This window comes from Python bivittatus, unplaced genomic scaffold (genome assembly GCF_059951505.1).
Source record: "Python bivittatus isolate LINGU-HERP-01145 unplaced genomic scaffold, Pbiv_v1 ctg000340_np1212, whole genome shotgun sequence".
In the NCBI taxonomy this organism is placed as follows: Eukaryota; Metazoa; Chordata; class Lepidosauria; order Squamata; family Pythonidae; genus Python; species Python bivittatus.
In genome coordinates, this window is record NW_028277056.1 from 1,103,636 (window position 1) to 1,127,276 (window position 23,641).

General features: G+C 53.1%; 1 protein-coding gene across 1 annotated transcript; it reads left to right on the forward strand.

Annotated features, from left to right (window-relative positions):
• Positions 1-20,720: 20,720 nt before the first annotated feature.
• Positions 20,721-21,677, forward strand: LOC148216027 (olfactory receptor 52K1-like). The gene has a single exon (XM_088140881.1). The coding sequence runs from the start codon at positions 20,721-20,723 to the stop codon at positions 21,675-21,677; it is 957 nt and encodes a 318-aa protein (XP_087997007.1).
• Positions 21,678-23,641: the final 1,964 nt, after the last annotated feature.

Consider the following 23,641-nt stretch of genomic DNA (forward strand, 5'->3'; position numbering starts at 1 on the left):
GGGAGGGAGGGAGGAAGGAAGGAAGGAAGGAAGGAAGGAAGGAAGGAAGGAAGGAAGGAAGGAAGGAAGGAAGGAAGGAAGGAAGGAAAGTCTCCCCTTCACCCTTTCAGCTCCCCCATGAAACCGAAGGCGAAACAAATCCTGGCTGTTCATTGTTCCACTAGCGAGCGCGTCGGGGAGATGGAACGCCCTTCGCCGGCAAGGGCTGCGCTTCGCACCCGGGAGCAGTGCCAGGAGGGGCAGTTCAGAGTATGTGTGGTTTGGGCTTGGATGGGCCTCCTGGAGGGCCTGCATGGCTCCTCCAGGTCTCTCTCCCTCCCTCTCCCCCCCAGAGGGCAGGCAGCTGTGTGGCCAGGACCAGAGGGGTGCAGAGGGCTGGCAGGGGCCAGGGCCCAGGGCCCGGCTGCGAGAGCGCCCTCCACTCCTGTCCCTCTGTGCTCCTCTGCCGAGGAACCAGGAATGCGAGGAGGGTCTCCCAGGGCCCAGGGGGAGAGACGCTCTTGGGATGGGTGGCTGGGCTGGCTCGGGGGTCCTGGGCACTCCTCCTGAGCGGCGCTGCCCGGGGGCCTGTCCAGAGAGGCAAGGAGGCAGCTGCCCAGGGGCCCAGTTGCAAGGAAAGACCCAGCTAGAAGTGCAGATTGTTTGGGGGGTGGAGCGGCATCGACTGCAAGGGTTGAGTGGCACCAGCCGCTGGCAGCTACAGAGGCACAGAGAAGGTAAAGAGCCGCTGGGGGCCTAGATCCGAGGGGTTCCCAAGCCCCTCCTGCTGGCTTTGGCCAATTTTGGGGCGATCTGGCAAATCGGGCAAAGAGCCAGCTTGGTGGGGCGGTGAAGGCACCAGGCTAGAGGGACGGCGCGTTCCCGTCCCGCCTGAGGCACGAAAGCCGGCTGGTGACTCTGGGCCAGTCCCTCTCCCTCAGCCCAACCCTCCTCACAGGGTTGTTGTTGTGGGGAACACGGGGGAGGAAGGAGTGCGGCTTTGCAGTCCGCATCAGGGTGGGCCACTCATGGGGTCTCGACAGGCGAGAGTGAAGACAAACACGCAGGTTTTCCTCGAGGTGAGTGAGCCCAGAGCGTGTTCTGAACTACTCTTTTATTGGGTATTACAAGTCAGGAAGCAGGTTGTGGGGGCAGGTTGTGGGGGCATATAGCCTTTTATAGTCATGCAACAGCTTTAAGCAACACTATTGGTTTATTCTATGTTTCCTGTATAGCCTGTCATGGTTATACGTTTCCCTACTTGCTTACGTGGCATCAGGTATTTCTCAAGCAGTGATCGCCTTATCGTGCTTTTAGGTGCTTTTATTATCTGGTGCCTTCCCTCATCCTAGGTTTCTGGTTCGTGTGCCGGCCACTGGCCTGTCCACACTGCAGAAGCCTGAATCAAGTTTCTGATAAGCAAGCATTTTATTCCAACATCTCCTCCGTTTTTGTTTTAAAAGTAAAACTGGTGGATTCCAACTCTTCGTCAGAGTCTAATATGCGGAGGGATGCTTTTTCCATATTTTCTCCAGACCGTATTGGTTGGTAATGGTGGCGTTCCAGTACCATATTTTCCAAGGCACCTATTTTAGTTTCCACAAATTTTGTTAGGCGAGATAGAATGCAGGGGCCAAATGTACATGCAAGGAGTAGCAATATCAGTGGTCCTGCTATGGTACCTATCAGGGTGGTCAACCATGGGGAAAAGTTGAACCAGGATTGAGACCATCCTTGCTGACCCTCCCTCTCCTTTTTACGTTTATCCAGGCCCTCCCTGAGTTTGGTCATGGAGTCCTGCACTATGCCAGAGTGATCTGCATAGAAGCAACATTCTTCTCTTAAAGCCACACATAACCCCCCCTCTTTTAGAAAAAGTAAATCAAGGCCTCTTCTGTTCTGCAAGACCACTTCTGAGAGGGAGGTTAGGGATTTTTGTAAGTGAGAGATCGAAGTTTCTATTCTCTCTAAGTCTTCATCGATGGCTGCCCTAAGGTGGTGATATTGGACATACTGATTTGCAAAGGATGCTATCCCAGTTCCTGCTCCTGTTAGGCCAAGTCCTACCAAGAGAGCTACTGTGAGGGTGGAAATGGGTTCACGCTTGTGTCTTGTGAGTTCTGACCCTGAGTAAGTGTTGTAAACTTCTTCTTCTGTGTGGTAGTATATGCGTGGCATGACCTGGACAAGGATGCAAAAACCTTTGGTGCTTATTACATGACCATGGGCACAGGCCGTGAGGCCTGTAGAGCAAGCCCACCATCCATCTGTGGGTGGTATGTAAAAAAGTGTTGTATCAACCTCACTATGTGTTGTGTTGCAGTATTGTTTATACTGTGTGGGAACCTGTCCAAGGCAGGTTCCCTTGCCTGAGATTGACTGCAATGTTTGTGAGCCATGTTTCCATCTGCATGCCTTGTCATTCGAGGAAGTGTTGTATGGAGAAACAAGCCCTACAGCCTCATAATATGGGGGTCGAACATCGTAGCAAAACCAGCAGGCTGTAGTAAGGTTGGGATTGGTGTCATTGACCATGTGATAGGTGGCTGTGACGATGTCCCAAAGAGGGTTCCCAGGGCGGCTCTGTGAAGGGGAAAAGAATAACCGATGGAAGTAGGCGAACTTTTCCCGGGAGTGGGGGTGGGTTGTGGGGGTGGCTCCCTGCGGTTGGCTGGTATTGTCTTGGGGCCCACCGGTTCCGGGGGTTCTATGGGGGTTTGTGTTAGGCGTATAGTAAAAATATTCCCTGGCTCCCCGGTTTTATCATGAACTCGGCCTCCCCAAGTGACCCCTGACTGCCACCCCGTGTGTCGTTTTCCCTCAGCGGTGAAAGAGATTTTAACCGGATTACAATTAACATATGTTCCAAATTGGTTTTGCTCACATCGTACGTTCTCACCAGTCCGTCTGAGTGTAATAAGATCACCTCTGAAAGGGGGGTTCCATGTTATTTCTCCCGTGGAGACGCAGCTCCAGTCCGCACAAAAGTAATCGTTTTCCCCACCACACTTCTTCCGGTATGTTGTTGCCCTGACATGGCCGGGGCAGACATAAAGGGGCCATCTCTTGATCCATCTGTGGCTAACCATACCCGGTCTGTTGGGAGAAGTGGTGGTGTCCATCATCACTCCAAAGTCAAAGTACAGGTCAGGAAACCAGGACCCCGGCACCGCCATAGATGAAGTGGAGTTCAGGATGTCTGCGTGTGCGTCCAATACCGCCCACGTTAGGTTCTGGGGTTGATGGGGATTGTGCTGCGCATAGTTAGGTGCGCAGAGGGCAACGCTCAGTAGCTGAAGGGCAACCGGGAACCACAGTATTCTTCCCAATTGAGGCAGATGTGACATTTTGATTGAGGCCCTTCCCTTGGTCTACCTTCTGTTGTCCCTGCTGTCCTCTTCCTCGGCCGTACGTTGAGGGTCAGCTTCCGGAGTGACACCAGTAAGGCCTCTTATGTGGGGAGGAGGAGGGGCGTCTTGGGCGTCCGGCGAAAGCGGGAGATGACAAGGACGGACGCAGCGACCAGGGACCCACAGAACCTTATCGGGAAGCTGAATGGCCGCGTAACCTCGACCCCAGGTGATGAGTTGCGCAGGCCCTCTCCAGGCGGGGTCTGGCAGGCAACGATAGTAGACAAGTGGTCGTTGGTGGTCAGCAGCAGGTTGTGAGGCAAAGTGACGACAAGCAGCAGAAGTGGCAGGTAGTCCGGTCAAGTTGAGAAAGTTAAGAGTATAGAGGCAAAGGTTGAGAATGTCTTGCACCGCTGGGAGGCTAGGGGGCCCTTTCCCCTTGGTTTCTATATATCTGTCAAGAGCATGTTTTAAGGTCTGATTTGCTCTTTCAATTATGGCTTGACCTTTGCTGTTGTATGGTATGCCGAATTTGTGTGTGATTCCCCATTTCTGGCAAAAGGCGGCAAAAGCACTGCCTGTATAGCCAGGCCCATTGTCTGTTTTAAGTTCTTTTGGGCGTCCCAGCGTTGCAAAGGTTCGAATACAATGATTAATAATGTGTTTAGAGGCTTCGCCCCTTTGAGGGGTGGCCATGATGAACCCCGAGTAAGTGTCAATGGAAACGTGTAAGTACTTCCATGGGGAAAAAGAAGCATATTGGGTAACATCCATTTGCCAAATTTGGTTGCACTCTGTCCCCCTGGGGTTAACCCCCATGGGCACAGAGTGCGCTTGTTTGCTACAGGTGGGGCATTGCTGTAAAATTGCAGTGGCCTCTGTAGCAGAAATTTTGAACTGCTTAATGAGCGCCTTTTTATTCTGGTGGAAATAGGAATGACTTTCCCACGGAGTGGGTGAGGAAAAGGCAAAAATGAGTGGGGAGGAGGATGCAGCCGCGGCCGCAGCGTCGGCCACGCTATTTCCTTCCTGGAGGATACCAGGGAACGGTTGGTGGCTACGAATGTGTGCAACATGGAAAAAATGAGTCCTTTTAGAAATGAGGTGTTGTAAGGACAGAAACAAAGATAGAAGAGTTGGTTCGATAGAGGGGGATAAATAGGCTTGATAAATGGAGGAAATAATTTGGGAAACATAAAAACTGTCGAGAATAAGGTTAAAAGATTGATGAGGAAAGGCCTCAAAAGCAAGGATGGAAGCATAAAGCTCTGCCCGTTGGGCGGAGGATTGTGGAGGGGTGGTTTTTGTGTGCCATTGGCCGTCAATCTGCCAAGCGCAGGCGCCAGATTTTTTGCTGCCGTCGGCGAAGACAGTGACTGCATCATGAATGGGGAAAGGAGACATAGGAGTTTGCCAAATAAAGGGAGTGGTTCTGAGAAGTTGTACCCGAGGGTCTGGTGGTGGATGGCAAGAGACAGTGCCAGGCCAGTCAGCGAGGGCAAACTGAAGGTGGTCGCTGACCGCTAGCAGTGACTCCCATGTGGAGAGAGAGCAAGGAACATAAACGACAGAGGGTTCAACACCAGCCAGGGCCTTAGACCGCAGCCGACCTTTGGTAATAAGGGAAGCAAATTGAGCGGGTTTAGTAGTAAGCGTGGCACGAGGCGTGTGAGACAGGTGGATCCATTCAAGGATCAGCAACGAAGGTGTCACCTGAACCACCGCACCTGTTGGCAGTGTCAGCGTGTTCAGTAGGAGCAAAGAGAAAGGCAAGTTGTCTTTCATGCGATCCACCCATTTGGTACGTAGGGCCTGATTAATTAATTTTACAGCGTCCAATTGTTCCTTTTGCAAAGGGATGACATCTGCAGGTTGCTTTCCTTTAGTTAGTGCCGTGAATAAGGGAGAAAGTTGAATGGTGGAAAGACCTATATAGGGGCGGATCCAGTTGATGGATCCCAAATATTGCTGTAATTGTAGCAAGGTAGGCGCAGGTGGCAATTGAATGTTCGGCAAACAGGGGTTAGCGTGTGATTCAAGCACCTTGTGTCCCAAATAATGAAAAGGTGATGAAAGTTGTACTTTGTCTGGTGCAATATGTAATCCTCCTTGTTGCAATATGTGTTGTAGGTGAGGCAATGTTTTTAAGACAGTACCTTTGGGTCCTGGTGCAGCAACCAGAATGTCATCCATGTAATGATAAACTAAAAATGACGAATATTTATCCCTATAGGGTTGTAAAACCTGCGATACAAAGTATTGACACATGGTGGGGCTGTTCAGCATTCCCTGTGGCAAAACTTTCCATTGATAGCGAGAAGTTGGTTGAGAATTATTGAGCGCAGGTACAGTAAAGGCAAAGATATGTTTATCTTTAGGATGCAAGGGTATAGAGAAAAAGCAATCTTTAAGATCAATGATCATCATATCGTAACTTTGAGGAATCAAATTTGGATTTGGGAGGCCGCATTGCAGCGCCCCCATTGGTTTGATAATTGCATTCACCGCCCTAAGGTCATGAAGAAATCTCCATTTACCGGATTTCTTTTTAATTACAAAGACTGGAGTGTTATAAGGGCTTAAAGAGGGCTCAAGGTGCCCATTGTCCAATTGTTCATTGACCAATTGTTTTAATACAGTGAGTTTTTCCACTGTGAGCGGCCATTGATCTATCCAGACTGGAGTTTGAGATTGCAATTCCAGCCGCAAAACAGCTGAAACAGCCATTATTGCAAAATAAGCTTGGTTTGGAATTGGGACATCAAATCTCGTCCCCACAAGTTAGTATGTAAAGGTAAAACTACAGGCTTAATGAAAGCGGTAACAGGGCTTGTGGCTGACGTGACTGAGATCCAATTGCAGCTGATCTGAGCCGTCTGGATCCCTCCTACCCCTCTGACGGATGGGGCAGGGTCAGTAGGCCAATCGGCAGGCCATTCAGCTGAGCAGATGACCGAGACGTCGGCACCGGTATCTAGAAGACCGGAAAAAGAACGTCCATTGAGTTTAAACTCGGCTACTGGCCTTTTGGAGTTGACGTTTTGCTCTATAGTCATACAGTCAGAAAAAGTCTCAAGGGGGATCATTGTCGCCACCACATCTCCCTGTTTGATGGTTACCGGAGAATTAACCATAATTGCCAAGGCAAAATCAGAAAAGGAGTCAGCACTGCGCAAAAAGGGGGCAGCTATGACTCCTTGAGCGGTAAGGTCCAAGTTAGGGAAAACAAGCACTGGCATTTCGGGGGGCAATGTCAAAGGCAAGCGAGGCGATATAAAAAGATGATAAACATGAGCGGGTAAAGAATAGGTCACGGTCTCGTCCGCAGTCATCTCTACAGAGTGAGGGGACGGGTCCTCATTGGGTAATTCAGCCTTGGGGGTGGGGCTGGCTGCATGCCCCACAATCAGTTTCCCGAATTCTGCTGACTTTGATTAAAGGACCTGCATTGGTTGGCCCAATGAAATCCTTTTTTGCATTTTGGACAAACGGTCTTAGGTTTGACTGCCTGTTGGGAGGAACTGCGATGCCCTGCACTGAGATTTGAAATGGCCAGGTCTCCCGCAGTTGAAGCAATTTCCGGCAGGGCGTGACACAGGAAGTGCGTCTTGTGGCGCGAGGGAGGAAGAAGAAGGCGGAAGCAAGGTTGTGGTAATGGCGGAGGCCAGCGCAGCCATTTTGTGGCTGGTGGTTCCGACAATACGACATGCTTGGAGAAAATCAGCCAGGGTGATGCCAGGTTTGTTAGCTATGGGCTGGAGCACCTTTTGACAGTCCGAATTAGCGTTTTCATAAGCCAATTTCATACACAGTTCACCTCTAGCATCTACGTTGTCAATTTGGCGTTCTAATGCAACTTGAAGGCGACTAATAAAGGAAGAATAGTCTTCTGTAGGCGATTGAATTATTTTAGAAAAGGTTTGCAAAGGTTTGCCCTGATTGTCATCAACCTTTCGTAAGGCTGCTAAGGCACAATTTTTAATAATAGGAAAAGCAGCTCTATCGGAGTTTTGCTGTTGTGCAATAGTGCTGATGGTGCCAGTCCCCAGGACATCGTCAGCAGTAACATTTTGAGGGAGTCCAGCATTTATGGCAACGGCAGCCTGTTTGCCGTACTCCGAATTCCAAATTACATATTGAGCAGGGGTTAAAATCATGCCAAAAAGCGACTGCCAATCTGCAAGCAGCATTTCCACAGCAGCAGTAGAAAGCGAAGTAAGCAAGCCCAGAACATAACGCGACTGCAGGCCATAATCTCTAACAGCACTTTTAATCTCTTTGATTTGTTTGTCATCTATGTGCGTATGCACCGGCTGGCCGGGAGCGCCCGCAGCAGCTCCGGCGGGCACCACCCAGGTCACCGGAAACATTGCACACGCTTCAAGATCCTCAGCAGAGAGTTGACCTGACTGCTGAGCAGTCTGCATAGCTCTGATTATGTGACCCCCCCTTTGAGGTTTTATAGTCAGGGGGGAGCTTGGAGCCATGGGAGCCGTGGGACCATTGGCTGGATCAAGGCACCCAGAACCTGCTGACATGGGAAGTAAAGTGGCCGGAGAATTTTTAACAGAATCATACGGGGGTGGTATGGGTTCTGCCGGCATTTGGTTTTCGAATTTATGGTGAATCATTAAGCATTCCATGACCACACGCCATGAGGTCAGAATTTGGACCGGGGCCCTAGGGGCCGCGTGGAAGTATTCCCCCAATTTTGTCCATGTGGATATTTTCAGTGACCCTTTTTCAGGGTATGATGGACATTGTTGCCAAATGTAAGACAAAAGGCCAATTAATTCTTTGTTTTTCAAACGGGGGAGGGTTTTGCCTCCGTTTGAAGAAATTTTAGAGGAAGATTCGGTTAATTCCCTCAATTCCTTCAGATGCGCTGTCTGTTGTTGAGAGAATTTTCCGCCCATACTTACGAATATCCAGCCGTGTTTCAGACGGGACGAGTGCACAGCTCCCCTCGAGCGAATAAGTAAGGACGGTCCGAGACGCACCTCGTGAAGTCACGCGATCACGTCGGGGTCACCACAATGCGGCTTTGCAGTCCGCATCAGGGTGGGCCACTCATGGGGTCTCGACAGGCGAGAGTGAAGACAAACACGCAGGTTTTCCTCGAGGTGAGTGAGCCCAGAGCGTGTTCTGAACTACTCTTTTATTGGGTATTACAAGTCAGGAAGCAGGTTGTGGGGGCAGGTTGTGGGGGCATATAGCCTTTTATAGTCATGCAACAGCTTTAAGCAACACTATTGGTTTATTCTATGTTTCCTGTATAGCCTGTCATGGTTATACGTTTCCCTACTTGCTTACGTGGCATCAGGTATTTCTCAAGCAGTGATCGCCTTATCGTGCTTTTAGGTGCTTTTATTATCTGGTGCCTTCCCTCATCCTAGGTTTCTGGTTCGTGTGTCGGCCACTGGCCTGGCCACACTGCAGAAGCCTGAATCAAGTTTCTGATAAGCAAGCATTTTATTCCAACAAAGGAGTATCAGGTAGGTTCGCCACCTTGAGCTATTGATAAAAAATAAGAAAGGCGGGATAAAAAAATCTCAAAAAAAATGGTGCCCATCACTTGTGACAATGAAAGTGTGAGTCTCCAGGGGCTTCACTCATTCTGGAAGCCCTGCATGGAAGTGCGTGAAGAAGTGTACAAATCCTTGTCCCTTGGAAAGCGCCGCGTGTGGCATTTGTACTGTTCCTGCACAGAAAGCCGGGCGGGAGGGCTCAGTACAGCCCTGACCCGGTTTCCCAGCCATCTTCTCCGTGTCATCCAGCCTCACCCCTTTCCTTTCCCCCCTTGGCTCGCAAACCTTACACCTCCCACGCACCCTTTCCCACCGTGGGCATGCCGGCTGCGAGCTCTTCGTGCCCAAGATGGGCAGATGGGCATCATGGGGGGGATACAAATGCCCTGCGCTGTCCACATCAGCACGCCCTTATACAGTGGGGCAAAAAAGTATTTAGTCAGCCACCAATTGTGCAAGTTCTCCCACTTAAAAAGATGAGAGAGGCCTGTAATTTTCATCATAGGTATACCTCAACTATGAGAGACAAAATGGGGGAAAAATCCAGAAAATCACATTGTCTGATTTTTAAAGAATTTATTTGCAAATCATGGTGGAAAATAAGTATTTGGTCACCTACAGACAAGCAAGATGTCTGACTCTCACAGACCTGTAACTACTTCTTTAAGAAGCTCCTCTGTCCTCCACTCGTTACCTGTAGTAATGGCACCTGTTTGACCTTGTTATCAGTATAAAAGACACCTGTCACAACCTCAAACAGTCACAGTCCAAACTCCATTATGGTCAAGACCAAAGAGCTGTCGAAGGACACCAGAAACAAAATTGTAGACCTGCACCAGGCTGGGAAGACTGAATCTGCAATAGGCAAGCAGCTTGGTGCGAAGAAATCAACTGTGGGAGCAATAATTAGAAAATGGAAGACATACAAGACCACTGATAATCTCCCTTGATCTGGGGCTCCACGCAAGATCTCACCCCGTGGGGCCAAAATGATCACAAGAATGGTGAGCAAAAATCCCAGAACCACACAGGGGGACCTAGTGAATGACCTGCAGAGAGCTGGGACCAAAGTAACAAAGGCTACCATCAGTAACACACTATGCCGCCAGGGACTCAAATCCTGCAGTGCCAGACGTGTCCCCCTGCTTAAGCCAGTACATGTCCGGGCCCGTCTGAAGTTTGCTAGAGAGCATTTGGATGATCCAGAAGAGGATTGGGAGAATGTCATATGGTCAGATGAAACCAAAGTGGAACGTTTTGGTCTAAACTCAACTCGTCGTGTTTGGAGGAGAGAGAATGCTGAGTTGCATCCAAAGAACACCATACCTACTGTGAAGCATGGGGGTGGAAACATCATGCTTTGGGGCTGTTTCTCTGCAAAGGGACCAGGACGACTGATCCGTGTAAAGGAAAGAATGAATGGGGCCATGTATCGTGAGATTTTGAGTGAACACCTCTTTTCATCAGCAAGGGCACTGAAGATGAAACGTGGCTGGGTCTTTCAGCATGACAATGATCCCAAACACACTGCCCGGGCAACGAAGGAGTGGCTTCGTAAGAAGCATTTCAAGGTCCTGGAGTGGCCTAGCCAGTCTCCAGATCTCAACCCCATGGAAAACCTTTGGAGGGAGTTGAAAGTCCGTGTTGCCCAGCGACAGCCCCAAAACATCACTGCTCTAGAGGAGATCTGCATGGAGGAATGGGCCAAAATACCAGCAACAGTGTGTGAAAACCTTGTGAAGACTTACAGAAAACGTTTGACCTCTGTCATTGCCAACAAAGGATATATAACGAAGTATTGAGATGAACTTTTGATATTGACCAAATACTTATTTTCCACCATGATTTGCAAATAAATTCTTTAAAAATCAGACAATGTGATTTTCTGGATTTTTTCCCCCATTTTGTCTCTCGTAGTTGAGGTATACCTATGATGAAAATTACAGGCCTCTCTCATCTTTTTAAGTGGGAGAACTTGCACAATTGGTGGCTAACTAAATACTTTTTTGCCCCACTATACATATACCCACGTATCCAAATGGCCTCTTTCTATCCTGTAGCTCTGTTTATTTAAAACTGTGGCATAATCTATACTTTGCTACGTCTTTGCACACACACGGGCAGCCGAGAGCTTGGGTCAGCGGAGGAGGCACGCGTAATCGCCGGGGCCTTTACGAACTCACAGCTTTCAGACGTGAGCAACGGCGGAGGACGGCCGAACCGGCCGAACTGGCCTCGCGTGCGAAGGGGGCTCCCTCGAGCGGAGAGCCGCGCTGGCATTTCCCGTCTGGCGGCTGGCGAGAAGAGCCGCCATCCTCCTGGGAGACGGGCTGCGGGACGGGCTGGGCGGTCAGCCGCGTCCCGGGGGAGGCGGAGGCGGCTGGAGAACCTGTGCAGACTGCTGCTTTGGTCCCTTTCGCTAGGAGACAACCCCCCGCCCCCCCCGCCCCGTCTTCCTTAGTTACGGCTGATCTCACTTGTCTGGATGGATGCGGAGAAGTCCAAGCTCACGTCACGCGCTGCTCCTCTGGTCCTCTGGTCGGCCGGCTTCAGGGACCGTCTCTTCCCCTTGTGGGGCTTGGGGCCGAGCGGCCGGGGGGGCTAGCAAGCGCTCCTGCTCGCCGTCAAGCGGACCCCAGGAGACGGCGCGCTTGCTTTTGTTTTCCTGCGGCCGTTAATAGCGCGGCCCTCGTTAGTGCCTGCTGGGCCAGGGCGGCCAGCCGCGAGGGAACTGGGCACGACAGCCCAGTAATTAAGCCCTGGACATTTCATCTCATTAGGCGTCACTAGGAGAAACTTTGTACACGTTTAACGTGACCCCTGGGCTCGGCCTGCAGAAGCAGCTGCTGCAGCTTAACCCGCTGACCGAGGAACATCTCCGGGTCCGAGGGAGACGTTAGAAAGTGGCTGCAAAGTGGCCAATCCCGCCCCACCCTTCTGCCAAGGCCCTGCGGAAGGGGCAGTTGGGGGTCACACAGAGGTACCCGCAAATGCCAGCACTTCCTCTGGAGTGCCCCCCCGCCCCCCAGGCCTCGTCTAAAGTTAACCAGAGTCCGTCCAGAGACACGAAGCCGGACGGTTCGCAGGACCTGCTAATAAGTCAGGGCACACCTTCTCCCGGAAGGAGGAAGCCTCTTCCTCACCCCTGACATCCCCAAGGGCGCCCGAAGAGCCGTCAGGCTGGACGGGCCCTCAGCCCAGCATCCGGCCGGCCTTCTGGGTCGCCCGGGGGCCACTGGACGCATTCGGGGGGCCCTCCCCCTTCCTTCCCGGCAACTGCTATTTGGAGCTCTGCAGGGGCTCGGGTGCTGGAAGAAGCCCTCGGCAGAGCAGCCGTTGCGGGCCTGACCCGCCACGAGCCCCTCCAGCCCCCCTTCTCCGCCCTCATCCCCACCCCTGCCGACGGCCAGTCCCACCCCTGAGCTCCCCAGGCCACATCCGTGCAGGCGAAGAAATACGGGAACCACGTTCCGGGCACATTTTTGCAGGCTCTCGAGCGGGCGGGTCACTCTTGCCTTGACATGGACCTTCGTTTGGCTTTTTATCTGGTTCCTTTCAGGGGGAAGGAGGAAGTTGCTGGTGGGCAGCTCAAATGTCGTCTTATTAAGCCACAGGGGGACCTCTCTGGCTCGGGCATAGTATGTTGTGCGCATCCTGCAGCTGAGCTTTGTTCATGGCCGACGCATGCATTGTTGCTCTGGCTTGAGTGCAAGAGCCGCACCCTCGGAAGGCCTCGTATCGAATCCTAAAGAGACCGATGGCTCTCCATGGGGGGGGGGTCTTGCGACCCGCTCGCGACGGTGGGTGGCCGGGCAAGTCACCCCTCTTTAAGCAGGCGCTTAGTGCCCGTGCTGGCAACTTCCTTGGCGCTAGACGGGGATGAAAAGGGGGGACAAAAGAAAGAAGGCGGATGGGCAGCAACTCTTCCGGGGGAACCGGGCTCTTGCTGGCCCCCGCGGCTCTTCCTCTAGGACTGGACAAGCGGCAGACGTGGCATTGCCGACACACGTCCTTCCCTGCTCTGAGGTGAAAAGGGTGGGGCGAAGGAGGGAGACGGGGCGCTCTGGGCTTCCATGCATCTGCCCCAAGGTCCAAGAGACCCACCCTCGCGCCCCCCAGGCCACCAGTGCAGCGAACCAGAGGGGGATGGCAGTCCAGGGGTTGCACATGAGGTGGCAGGAAAGTGAATATCGGGAACGGATGGGAGATGGGCAGACGGAGCCCGCATCTTCACAGCCCCCGCCCCCCCCCCGGGCTCCTGCAAGGCCTGGGAAGGCTAGGAGGAGCCGGGACTCATGTGACCAAAGGCCCCAGGGCGGCCTTGCGTGAATTCGGTCCCGAGACAGACAGCCGGTGCTGAAGACTGTCTGGCCAAGGGGTCCTCCCACCGAAAAGGAGAGGCAAAATGAACCCGGGGGGGGGGCTTTGCGAGGAGGGCAAAGGGTCCCGGCAGGCCTGCCCAGGGACAACACCCCACGTGTTCCCCCACGCTCATCCTGGGTACCCTGTCCTGAAAGACCAGCGTGCGTTGCTGGCTTCAGAGTTCCTTTGGGGATTTTTTTTTAGCTTTCTGGATGGCGCTGAGATGCTTTTTGTATTTCATCAGAGTTTTCTGGAGACCCTCGCCTCTCTCCTCGACCCCCTGCGTCCTTGGCACCCACCCAAGAGGACGTCTAGGGAGCGCAGCGAGTCCGCCATTCCTCCGCCGGCCTCGTGACCGACGAAGGGGGTCCCTCCGGTCTGAGCAGCGTTTACGGCCCCACCTCCGAGCCAGGGGCTGCCAGGGGCTGGAGGCAAACCCGGCCTGTGACTCCTTCGGCCGCTGGCCAGGGAGGGGCCCAACAGGCCCCGGGCCCAGCTGGCATCGTCGTCCTTCCCGGCTGGCGACGCAGCCCCGTCTCAGGAGGCCAAGAGGAGGGCGAGGAGGTGGGTGCGGCCGAGACCGGGAGCTGCAGCCGGGAAGGGCGCCCAGCCCTCAAGCCACCCCTTCCGTTCTGGAACATGGGTCCCGGAGTCCCGGGAAAGGCCAAGCGCTCGGAGACAATCGTCGTTTCATAACAGCGTCCCGGCCTGTCTTTGAAGGAGTTCCTACCCATCGTTGACTGGAGAGAGAGACAAGTTTATTTAAATCCTGACCCGACCAAGATTGTCATACATTCAACCAGGAATAGGATACCAACCAGAATTTTTAGGTTTATCCTTTTTAAAAAATAGCAAATGAAGGGTTTAGCCCTGAAGTTTATATGAAGACTTGCAAGCCATAACAGAGAACTGGGGGGGGGGGTCTGGGGAGTAAATATCTGGTGAAACGGCGGCATTAAGCAATGCAGGTTCAGCGTAAGGTGGAATCGCTTTAGGTCCCAGAGAGCCGCTGCAGAGAACGCACTCGGGGCTGGAGCCTCGCTCAGTGGAGCCGCACCGCCCTCTGGCGGACGCGGTGCGCATCGCTTCTCGGCAGCGGTGAATCCTGCAGACCCCTGCCTTTATACGCGTGCCGCTGGCTCCGTGTGGTACGTTCATGCACGAGCGAATTCAGACAGGTGCGGTGCCTGTGTTCCCACAGCACACGCATGTGCCGGACATTAAACCTGGATTAGGGTTAACCTAGATTAGAAAATGGATGCGCAACTAAAAGCCGCCCAGGCCAGGGGTTCTCCGAGGAGCTCAAGTGCCCGAAATGTACAGCTCCAGTTACCATTTCTGAAGGACGGTTACAGTAAATGACACCGAAAGAACACAGCTATAAACTCCTAAAATTTTACTCGCTCTTAAACTTGGGGCTTTATAGCATTATTGGGTTGGGCGCCTGATATCTTGGCCCCCTGCGACAGCAATGCTGTCAGCGAGAGGTGGGTGAACTCTGAGAAAGGCCCGTGGACGGGCCCCGGAGGCACAGGGGCTCAAGGGGAAGCGTCTGCAAAAGGGTGCAGAAAGAGAGACGGGGGAGAGTGGACAAATCGGGAACGCGGCGGCCAAGGAAGATCCAGTGATGCTCACCGAAGGGGGGGGCGGGAATGGCTTCCTGGCCTTCACAGTCTGCGTTTGCCTTTCTCATCCCCCCCCGCCCCCGATTTGCTCCCTGCTGCAAAGGCCTGCTTTCCACGCCAGCCGTTCTCCCGCGAGGGAAGCCCTCGGGGCCGCAGACTCTGGGCAAAAGCCGCGGGGGAGGCCGGCGGGCAGGGCGGGCGCGAGGAGAGAGCCAGGTTGCCTCAAGCGCATCCAGAAAAGTTTCTCCAGCAAATTAGGGCCCACGGGAGCGGGGGGGCAACTGTTGCAACAGCCCTGGTCTTGTGGCGCCAGCCGCTGCGCCCGGCCCTGGACGGCCCGGCGGGATTGTCCGGCTCATTACAGCTAATTGGCCTCGGCGCTCGGCGCGGCTCTCCTGGGAAGGCCGTCCGGGCGGAAGAAGCCGACTCTCCAGGCCTGGCTGTGTCCGGCGAGCTGAGTTGACAAGCAAAGCAGGCGGGGAAAAGAAGGTCTGGCTGCCCTTCCAGAAGCTCCCTGCCTGCCGGGGGGGGCAGCGGAGGGGCTCCGATCCCATGTGCCGGGCCCTCCCAAGAGCGCCCTTTGGGCTGGGGGGAAAGGCCAGATGCGCCAAAGCGACTCTCCTCAGCAAGGAAGCCATATCAAGAGCAAGAAGAACAGTGGATAATACGTGGCTTGTTGCAGGGGAGGAATGTCTGACCCAGGAAGTGAAAATGGCCGTGTGTGAGAGGGTCCCTCTGCCCGCTTTATTCGAGGGAGGGTTTATCCATTATTTATTCTGCAGAGTGCACAACCCACCCCAGTGGTAAAGACTCTGTCAGATACACCACAGCAGCAATCAGCACAATAAAAACAGCGCCATACTGAGAATACATTCAATTAATACTGACCACACCGAGTTATCCCAAATGAAAGGCCTGTCTGAAGAGGACGGTCTTCTGACCGCTGCAAAGTGCAAAGAGGGTCAGGCCCAAATGTGTATCGGGTACTCTGCTCTAAAACACGGGGCTACTCCCAAGAAGATCTTCCTCCTGGCCACCACACCCCGTGTACCCCTCATGGGGGTGGAGCCTCAGAAGGTCCTCCCTAGATGTTCAGAGTGGACAGGCACTCGCATCTGGCAAGGCAGCTCCTGATAGGTCTTGGGGCCATTTGGGGCTTTATAGGTGATAACCAGCCCTTCCAACGGGGCCTGAAGCCTGCTAAGAACCCATGTCCCCCTACTAGGCTGGAGTTGTCCTCCTACAGACCAGCTGGCACATTCTGGACCAGCTGCAGCTGTGGGTCGTTTTCAAAGGTAGCCCCACGCAGAGTGTATTTCGGTAGTCCAACTAAATGGCGATGAAGACATGGGTTACCAGCACCAGATCATCCTAGTCCAGGTAGGGCAACAGCTGGTGCCCCGACCAGAACTGGGCAAACGCCCCCCTGGCCGTGACCTCCGCCTGCAGTCCTCCTCAAGCAGGAGCCAGAAGTCCAGGAGGACACTCAAATCCCTGGCAATATCTTTCACGAGAACATGACTCCATCAAAAGCGATACCAGCGTTACCAGATCACCCAGATGTTTGGGTGGACAAAGAGAAACTCTGTCTTGGTAGGATTTCATTGGATGCTCCCTCCTGAGCCCCTACCGACCTCTGCAGATCAGTAGAGAATTTCTACAGCATCGTCGGCTCAGCCTGGGGTGGCAATGTATAACTGAGGGTCATCAGTGTACTGCTGATCCCTCACCTCAAACTGATGAATAACTTCTTCCAGCCGTTTCATCTAGACGTTAAATAGCATAGGGGAAGATGCCAAGCCTCGCGGCACCCCAGCTGGAGTAATCAAGGGCTTGAGCCCTCGCCTTCTCGTGACCACCGACTGGAACTACCCACTCGGGTAGGAGCAGGGCCATTGTGCCCTGTATCCCAGCCCAGGAGGAGGCTACAGCTGAAGGAATCAAGCGCCACCGAGAGCTTTAAGGGGACCACGCTCCCCCCTTCAAGTCCCAAAGAAGGTCCTCAGTCGCAGCGACCAATGTCATTCCCATTTGATCAGTAGGCCCAATACTGACTGAAAGGGATCTAGCGGATTGCTTCTTCTCAGATCCCCTGCAGCTGATTCCCCACCTCCTTCTCCTCATTCTTCCCTAGAAGGGGATGGCCGGAGGCTAGAGAAAGTGGTCAGAAGGCCAGATCGAGAGTTGGCTTCTTCAGGAAAGGAAGACCGCTGCCTCTTTCTAGGCAGGCCGGACAGTGCCCTGTCCCCGCTCGGAGAAGCATTCGCCACCTCCCAAATCCAGCCACAGAGTCCTCACGAGTCACCAGAGGGAGCTGGAGGGGCGTGGACCAAACCCAGGGGCGGCACCACCTTGCACCACGGAGAGCATCGCCCCCTTCCTGGGATCGGACTGAGCCGAGGAGGATTCTAAGCTCCCCCACCTGCCGGCTACACGAAACCGACCAGAGTGCACCACGTCCCCAGGTGTGTTCTGAACCCACGACACACTGGGCCATTGACCCACGGCCGTTCCTCCAACGTGACCTTAGATAAGGGTCCAGGAAGCTGTGAAACTTAAAAGGAGTCATTCTCGGGGAAGGAGAACCCGTCCCAATGCAGAGAACATCAGCAGAAAAAGTGTAGGGTAACCGTAAGAGTCACTGGAATGAGTAAATAGTGAGGTACGTGGAAACAGACAAATGAGGCAAAGGGGAATTTGGATAGGAAATTCCCAGCTCTGCCGCCTGTCCCATTTCGGTGGGTTTTCCGTTTCTGCAAAGAGCCGCTGCTTCCAGAAGAACGCTTGTCCCACGGTCATCCTGCTGCGGCATTTGGCATTTGGGAGGTGGGGGCAAATAAAACTCCAGATGAGAAATCCTGTCCCAAGGGGCTCAGAATGGAAGACTAGCCTTTCTTCTGTTCATCAGAGCTATCCCGCCAGTCTGAACAACTATCATCAGTCCTGAGAAATTCAAACAAGCCGAGCAGCTGAGGAGCAAGAAGGTTTCTTTCTTGGGCTAGTATTTAAAAAGAAAGGAGGGGGCTCCGTCCTGTCTTTCATGGGGGGCAGAGAGGTGAGCAGCGGCCAGATTCCGAGGGATCTGGGAAATAGACGGAGCCCGCTGTGGCGAAATCTGAGTTGAGCACCCAGCGATTCGAGTTCAGGGCCCAACGGTTACAGAACGCTAGTTCTGCACTTTTATACCGGAATAGTGGTCCGGCCTACGTGCCGGTCCGACTCAGGGGCAGACGGTGGGGACGGAACTCGCTCTCGAACCGGAGACTCCCGCGCAGCAGTCCGGGACGCAGTGGAAGCTCGGTGTGGATCGGAACCCGAACGCGTGTCAGAGAGCACTGTCATGCCACTGTTTTATGCAAACGCTACGTGTGCGAATCCCGATCGGAGGAGGAGGCAGAGATAAACCCGGGGCCGCTCCCCACGTCCCCCTCCGTGGCAGCGCCCCTCCAGGAGACCCCCAGCCCTGTTGCAAGACACTCGATTCCATTTCTTCCCTTTTCCCCTAACCCCCCGTCCAGGCCTGGTCCTCCCTCGGGCAGCTCCCGGGGGCTTCCTCCGCGACGGCTTTGTCGTGCCGTGAGCCGCGTTCTGGCTTTCTCTCTGCGGATCCTGCCCTTTTGGCACCGAGGAAGACCTTCGCTGGGAGCAGGTGAGGGCCTGGCGCAAGAGCGGCCGGGGGGCCAGGCCTACAGGTTGCGGGCACTGACTGCGGCACAGCCCCTGTCGCCGCCGCCCCCCCTCCTCTGCCCCAGACTGGATCAGAAAACGGCCCGGAAGTGGCCCGGTGAGCTGGGAGAGTCCGAGGAAGGGAGGAAAGGTATTGCCCAACGAAAGCCTCCAGAATCTGAGGGATGCTCTTAAGTATTAACGGTTTTTTCATACGGCGAGAAGGGCTACTTTTTAAATGATGTACTTACCTTTTAAATTGGACCGTTTTCTTTTTTCAGATGCCCCATTTGATAATAAATTAGTCTGAGCAACACACACACACAGAGGGTATACCAAAAGTCAGGCCCCATAAACAATTCATTATATAAATTAAATGTTTGGATTGATTGCTATTTTCTTCTAAACACTTCCTTACTCGTTTGAGGTACAGTACGATCTTTGAGCGTTCCTAAATACGGTAACGTTTTCTCTGGAAAAAAATATTAATTCATAAAGCATACTGTGACTGGCTTAGGGGGCCTAACTTCTGATACAGCCTCTATCTCTGCTTAAGAAAAGGACGATGCGTTGGGTGGAGGTGCTTAGCGCGGCTTTCGTGCCTTTGGAAACATCTGGCAGAAGCCCACCGGAGGCAAATGTTTTGTGGGTATTTTATTTAATACTAACTTACGCCTGCCGTTCCCCGTTGGGTCCCTTCCCTCGTCCCCACTCTCCCTTCTGGGCCACGGGCCTTCCGGGAGTGGCATCCGGGGGTATCGAGGGTCCCCACGTGTCCTGAAGAGACTTGCTCACGACGGCCCCAGGAGGGAGCAGGAACTCCAACCGAGCGGCGACCGAGTTCATTTATCTCTGCCGCATGAGGCAACCACCATCGGGAGGACCTGGACGTGCAGCTTCTCCGTGGACCGAGCAGTGAATCTCTTACTGCGCGTTTCTGAGGAAGCTGCAGGTAAGTAGGCGGAGTGGATCGGACAGACCTGCCTTGCGTAACGCTCAGGAAGGGATCGGGCGGGGCAGCTTCTCTAGTTTCCAATCTAGCTTGACTGCTGTTACTCCAGAAGACGATTCTTTGTGAAATCCTTGAAGACGGCAGGAGGGAGAAGATTACAGAGAAAAAGAAGGAAGGAACCGGGTTGGCTTAAAGTCAGGAGAAGAGCCTTGGGAAGCGTGCAGACGCTTCACGGCCCATGAAAAGGCCGGCGGTGGAGCAATATTTCACTGAGGGCACAGCAAGAAAGCGTGGCTTAGCTACAAAGTGGGAAACGTACGGGGAGTCCTCAAATCTCAGTGCCCACAGTTCATTAATACAGACACCTGGGGAGAGAGAGATTTGACCAGGAAGCCCAGTGGCTGCCTCTCCACTCCAAAAACCAGCTCTTCTTCCTTTTCGCGGGCCAGTGAGTCCTATGATCACAACAAGGGTGCCCTGGAATGCATTCCACCTGACGTATCTATGCAGTATTCATGTTAGCTGAGTTGTTGGCTGATATTCATGTAACTGAGTTGCTGATTACTGGACGTTTGCACGACCTGCCCGTGTGAATTTATCTGCTGCTGGGCAAAAACCTTCTGGACACGAGATTTTATCAGGGGTGGCAGGCAGAAAAGGAACAGCAGCCCCCAAACCGCCCAACAGGTTCTTCCTCCTGTAAGGTCCAGACTAATTGATCTGGAACTCATTAGAGAAGAGCAGAAACTGTTTTGGAGAGACCGGTAGGAGAAGGATTAAGACTCCTCTCCGTGCTGGCAACACTGCTCTTCTTTGCAAACGGTGAGCCTCATTTTCAGGTGAGGAAGGAAGACCCTTAAATGGCACACCCAGTTTAGCCCAGGAACAATAACCTTCGCTGCACTCCTACCAGTTGCCTGAAGGGAGCGCGGACTGGATCGCTCCAAGATCGGCAGACGGGAAGACAGTCACGTGGCTGACTTCCGAACGCTTTGGGGAGGGGGCTTGGAAGTGGACAGCGTGCCAGGGGGACATGCCTGTGAAAGGGTAGCAAATGCATTCTGCAACTCAGTAAGTGGCCTCATGGCTGGCAGGTGCAGCGGGGGTCCTTTGGACAACCCTTGGACAACGTCCTCCTCCTAGCAAGGAACTTCCCTGCACTCCTCTGGGCCCTCCGTTATTCTCGTCCATAAGAATTTCTCTAAGGCACTGAGAATGATTATTTTTTCCTACCGCTTTATCATTCAGCAGCACTAAGATGTCTGGTGGGAGCCAGAATGGAACCGTTAACGCCTCTTACACAGAATTCCTCCTCCTCGCCTTCCCGGGCTTTCAAGGGGCCAGATACCTCCTTGCCATTCCTTGCTTCTGCCTTTACGTCATCATTCTTGCTGGAAACTCCATCCTGATCTACACAGTGAAAGCGGAGGAGAGTATCCACACGCCCATGTGCTTGCTGATTGCTTTGCTCCTCTCGGTTAACATCTGTGGGGCCACTGTTATCTTCCCTCAGATGATCCTCAGTTTCCTGCTTGGGGCCAGCCACATCTCCTTGACGTTATGCCTCACCCAGATGTTCTTCCTCTATTTCATCCTCGTGCTGGAGTGCAGTGTCCTTCTCCTCATGGCTTTGGACAGATATGTGGCAATTTGCCATCCGCTGCGCTATGTGGACTTTGTGACGAAGAAGCTCCTAGTGGTGCTTTCTCTTGTGGCTCTTGCTCGCAGTATGGCCATTGTTAGCCCAGTGGTGATCTTGGCTTCCCAGGTGAGGTTCTGCCGGTCCAACATCATCGGGCACTTTGTCTGTGATCATATGGCTCTGATGAAGCTGTCTTGTGGTGATACTTCCAGGAATAGGGTTGTAGGCCTGATGACAAGATCTATCCACATTGTTTTTGACTTCAGTGTCCTCTTGGGCTCCTACAGTCGTATCATCCATGTGGCATTACATATGACATCTGGCCATCTCTGGCACAAGGCCTTTCACACCTGTGGCACCCACCTCATGGTCACGCTCACAAGCTACTCTTGCAGTGTCATCTCCTCCATTGTGTACCGCCAGGCCAAGTCTGCCAGTCAGGATGTCCACAACTTCATCAGTGCAGTTTACATGTTCCTTCCATGGATTGTCAACCCCATCATTTACGGTATTAGAACTAAAGAGATCAGGGACAATGTTCTTAAGCTTTTCCAGAGAAAGTTGCTCCTTTGAGCCTGAAAAAAGGAACCGCTGTTAGCAGAATCAAATGACAGATCTGCCAAAGGGGTTCCATGCAAAGGTGCAGCTGTCGCGAAAAGCCTTCTACAGTACATGTGGTCAGATGAAATTCCTGTCAAGGAACGATGACCATGACCAAGGACATGGTCAATGGGAACTGGAGTCTATCACGTGTGACGGGAAGTGGGAAAAGACCGACCTGGAGAATGTTCCCAGGATGTCTCTGAATCCAGCAGAATGGGTGAACAAGCACACAGGATCCTCCTGCAGAAGGCCCTTTCCTTTGAAGGTCAGCTCTTCTCTCGTGACAAATATTAGACCAGGCTGACAAACCTACGGGAAGGGCCTTCTTCTCCCATCAACCTGCCTGCCATCTTTGTGGGTCCAACGTTTTAGCACAGCAGGGTGTAAGACATTTAGCAGCCCATTTTATACCCTCGACTGCACGCACACACCCTCTTCTCTTCCATGCAGTTAATTTCTAGTCCTGGACTCCTGTTGACACGTGTTGAGTAGTGCAGTGAAGAGACAACGGTACTCCATGGATGCTCAGAGACATTGTTTCTACCTCTGTACTTAAGGAAATACAAAGTTCTTTCCATTTCCCAAACGTCATACAGTGGAGAGAGACTGAGTCTTTTTCCAGTTCTTTTTTTCAGGGCCCAAAATAAGAAAAATGCATATTAAAAAATAATAAAAACCAAGCAAACAAACACGTATCTGTGGGTTTGGCCTCTTTGGGGGGTTCTTTACACTAGGGAAAAACGGTGGATGGACTTCTGCAAATGCGTTATGTCGGTCTAACTCTTCCTTCTTCCCCTCCAGCCAGATGGCCGACAAGACTATGGCCACAGGATACCAGCTGGAGTGGAAAGAAAACAAACCTTTGTAGATTTGCTAAGGTCCTTTTTTCCCCCTAAGGTTCAGCCTCACGGATAATACTGTGGGAAATGCCTGCACAAAGACTGTTGTTGTTCCTCTCCAGGCTGCAGGACTATGAGGCCGCCTGGCCACCTGTAACGCTTCCTTCCCGTCTCTTCCTTCTCTTCTCACCCAATCTCCTTCCTCTTCCAGCCGATGCGTCTACGTTCCTCCCCATCCTTCTCCTCTTCTCTCTTCTCCTCCACCTTCCTTTCCTCGGCAGACCACCTCCTTCTCCTCTCTCCTTCCCTTCATTCCCTCGCCTTCTTTCCTCCTTCCCGCACCAGGCCCATCTCCAACGCTTGGAGAGCTGGGAGATGAAGTGGTGCCCCCGGCCCTCTGGAAGCTGTCCTCGCCCCACCGTTGCCAACTGAATGGCGGAATTCTATAGCTGGCAACATTTTCCAGACACTGGCCATCCAGTCACCTTGAAGGGGGAGGAAACCCCTTCTTATCTTCAGTCGCTGAGACCTCATGGGCACGTGCACATTTGTAAGTTGAGGAATCACGTTCTCAGAGAGCCGTTGGCCACAGGGCCTTGCCATAGCGGCAGATAGCCGGGCGCACAGAACAGCCGCCCATCCGTGCACGCTCGCCATCCCTGACCCGCTTCCTCAGTTGGCACCAGATCGTTCCTAAAAGAGCCTCCTCTCCCACTTCACAAGAAGGCATCACCCGCATCACACCCTCTGGTGTCTTCTGTGTTCTTCTGTGCACACAGAAGCAAGGCCATGTGCGGGGAGGGGGGTTAAACAAAAGTCGAGATGGCAGTCACGGCCACGAGGCGGAAGCCCACCCCCTTTTTCGCATGCAGGTAAAAAGGGAGGGGCTTCGACCCACAATTGCAGCCTCCAGCTTGACTTTTTGGAGCCACCCCACTACCGGGGTGCCCCTGTGCATAGGCGGAAGTCTCCTGTCTTGCAGCGAAATCGCAGCCGTCGCTTGAGGAGATCCATGGGAGGGGTGGTGCGTTGCTGAAAAATGCATGAAACCCCCTCAGCTCTTCCCAGCGAACCTGCTCTTCCTTCTTGCAGGGG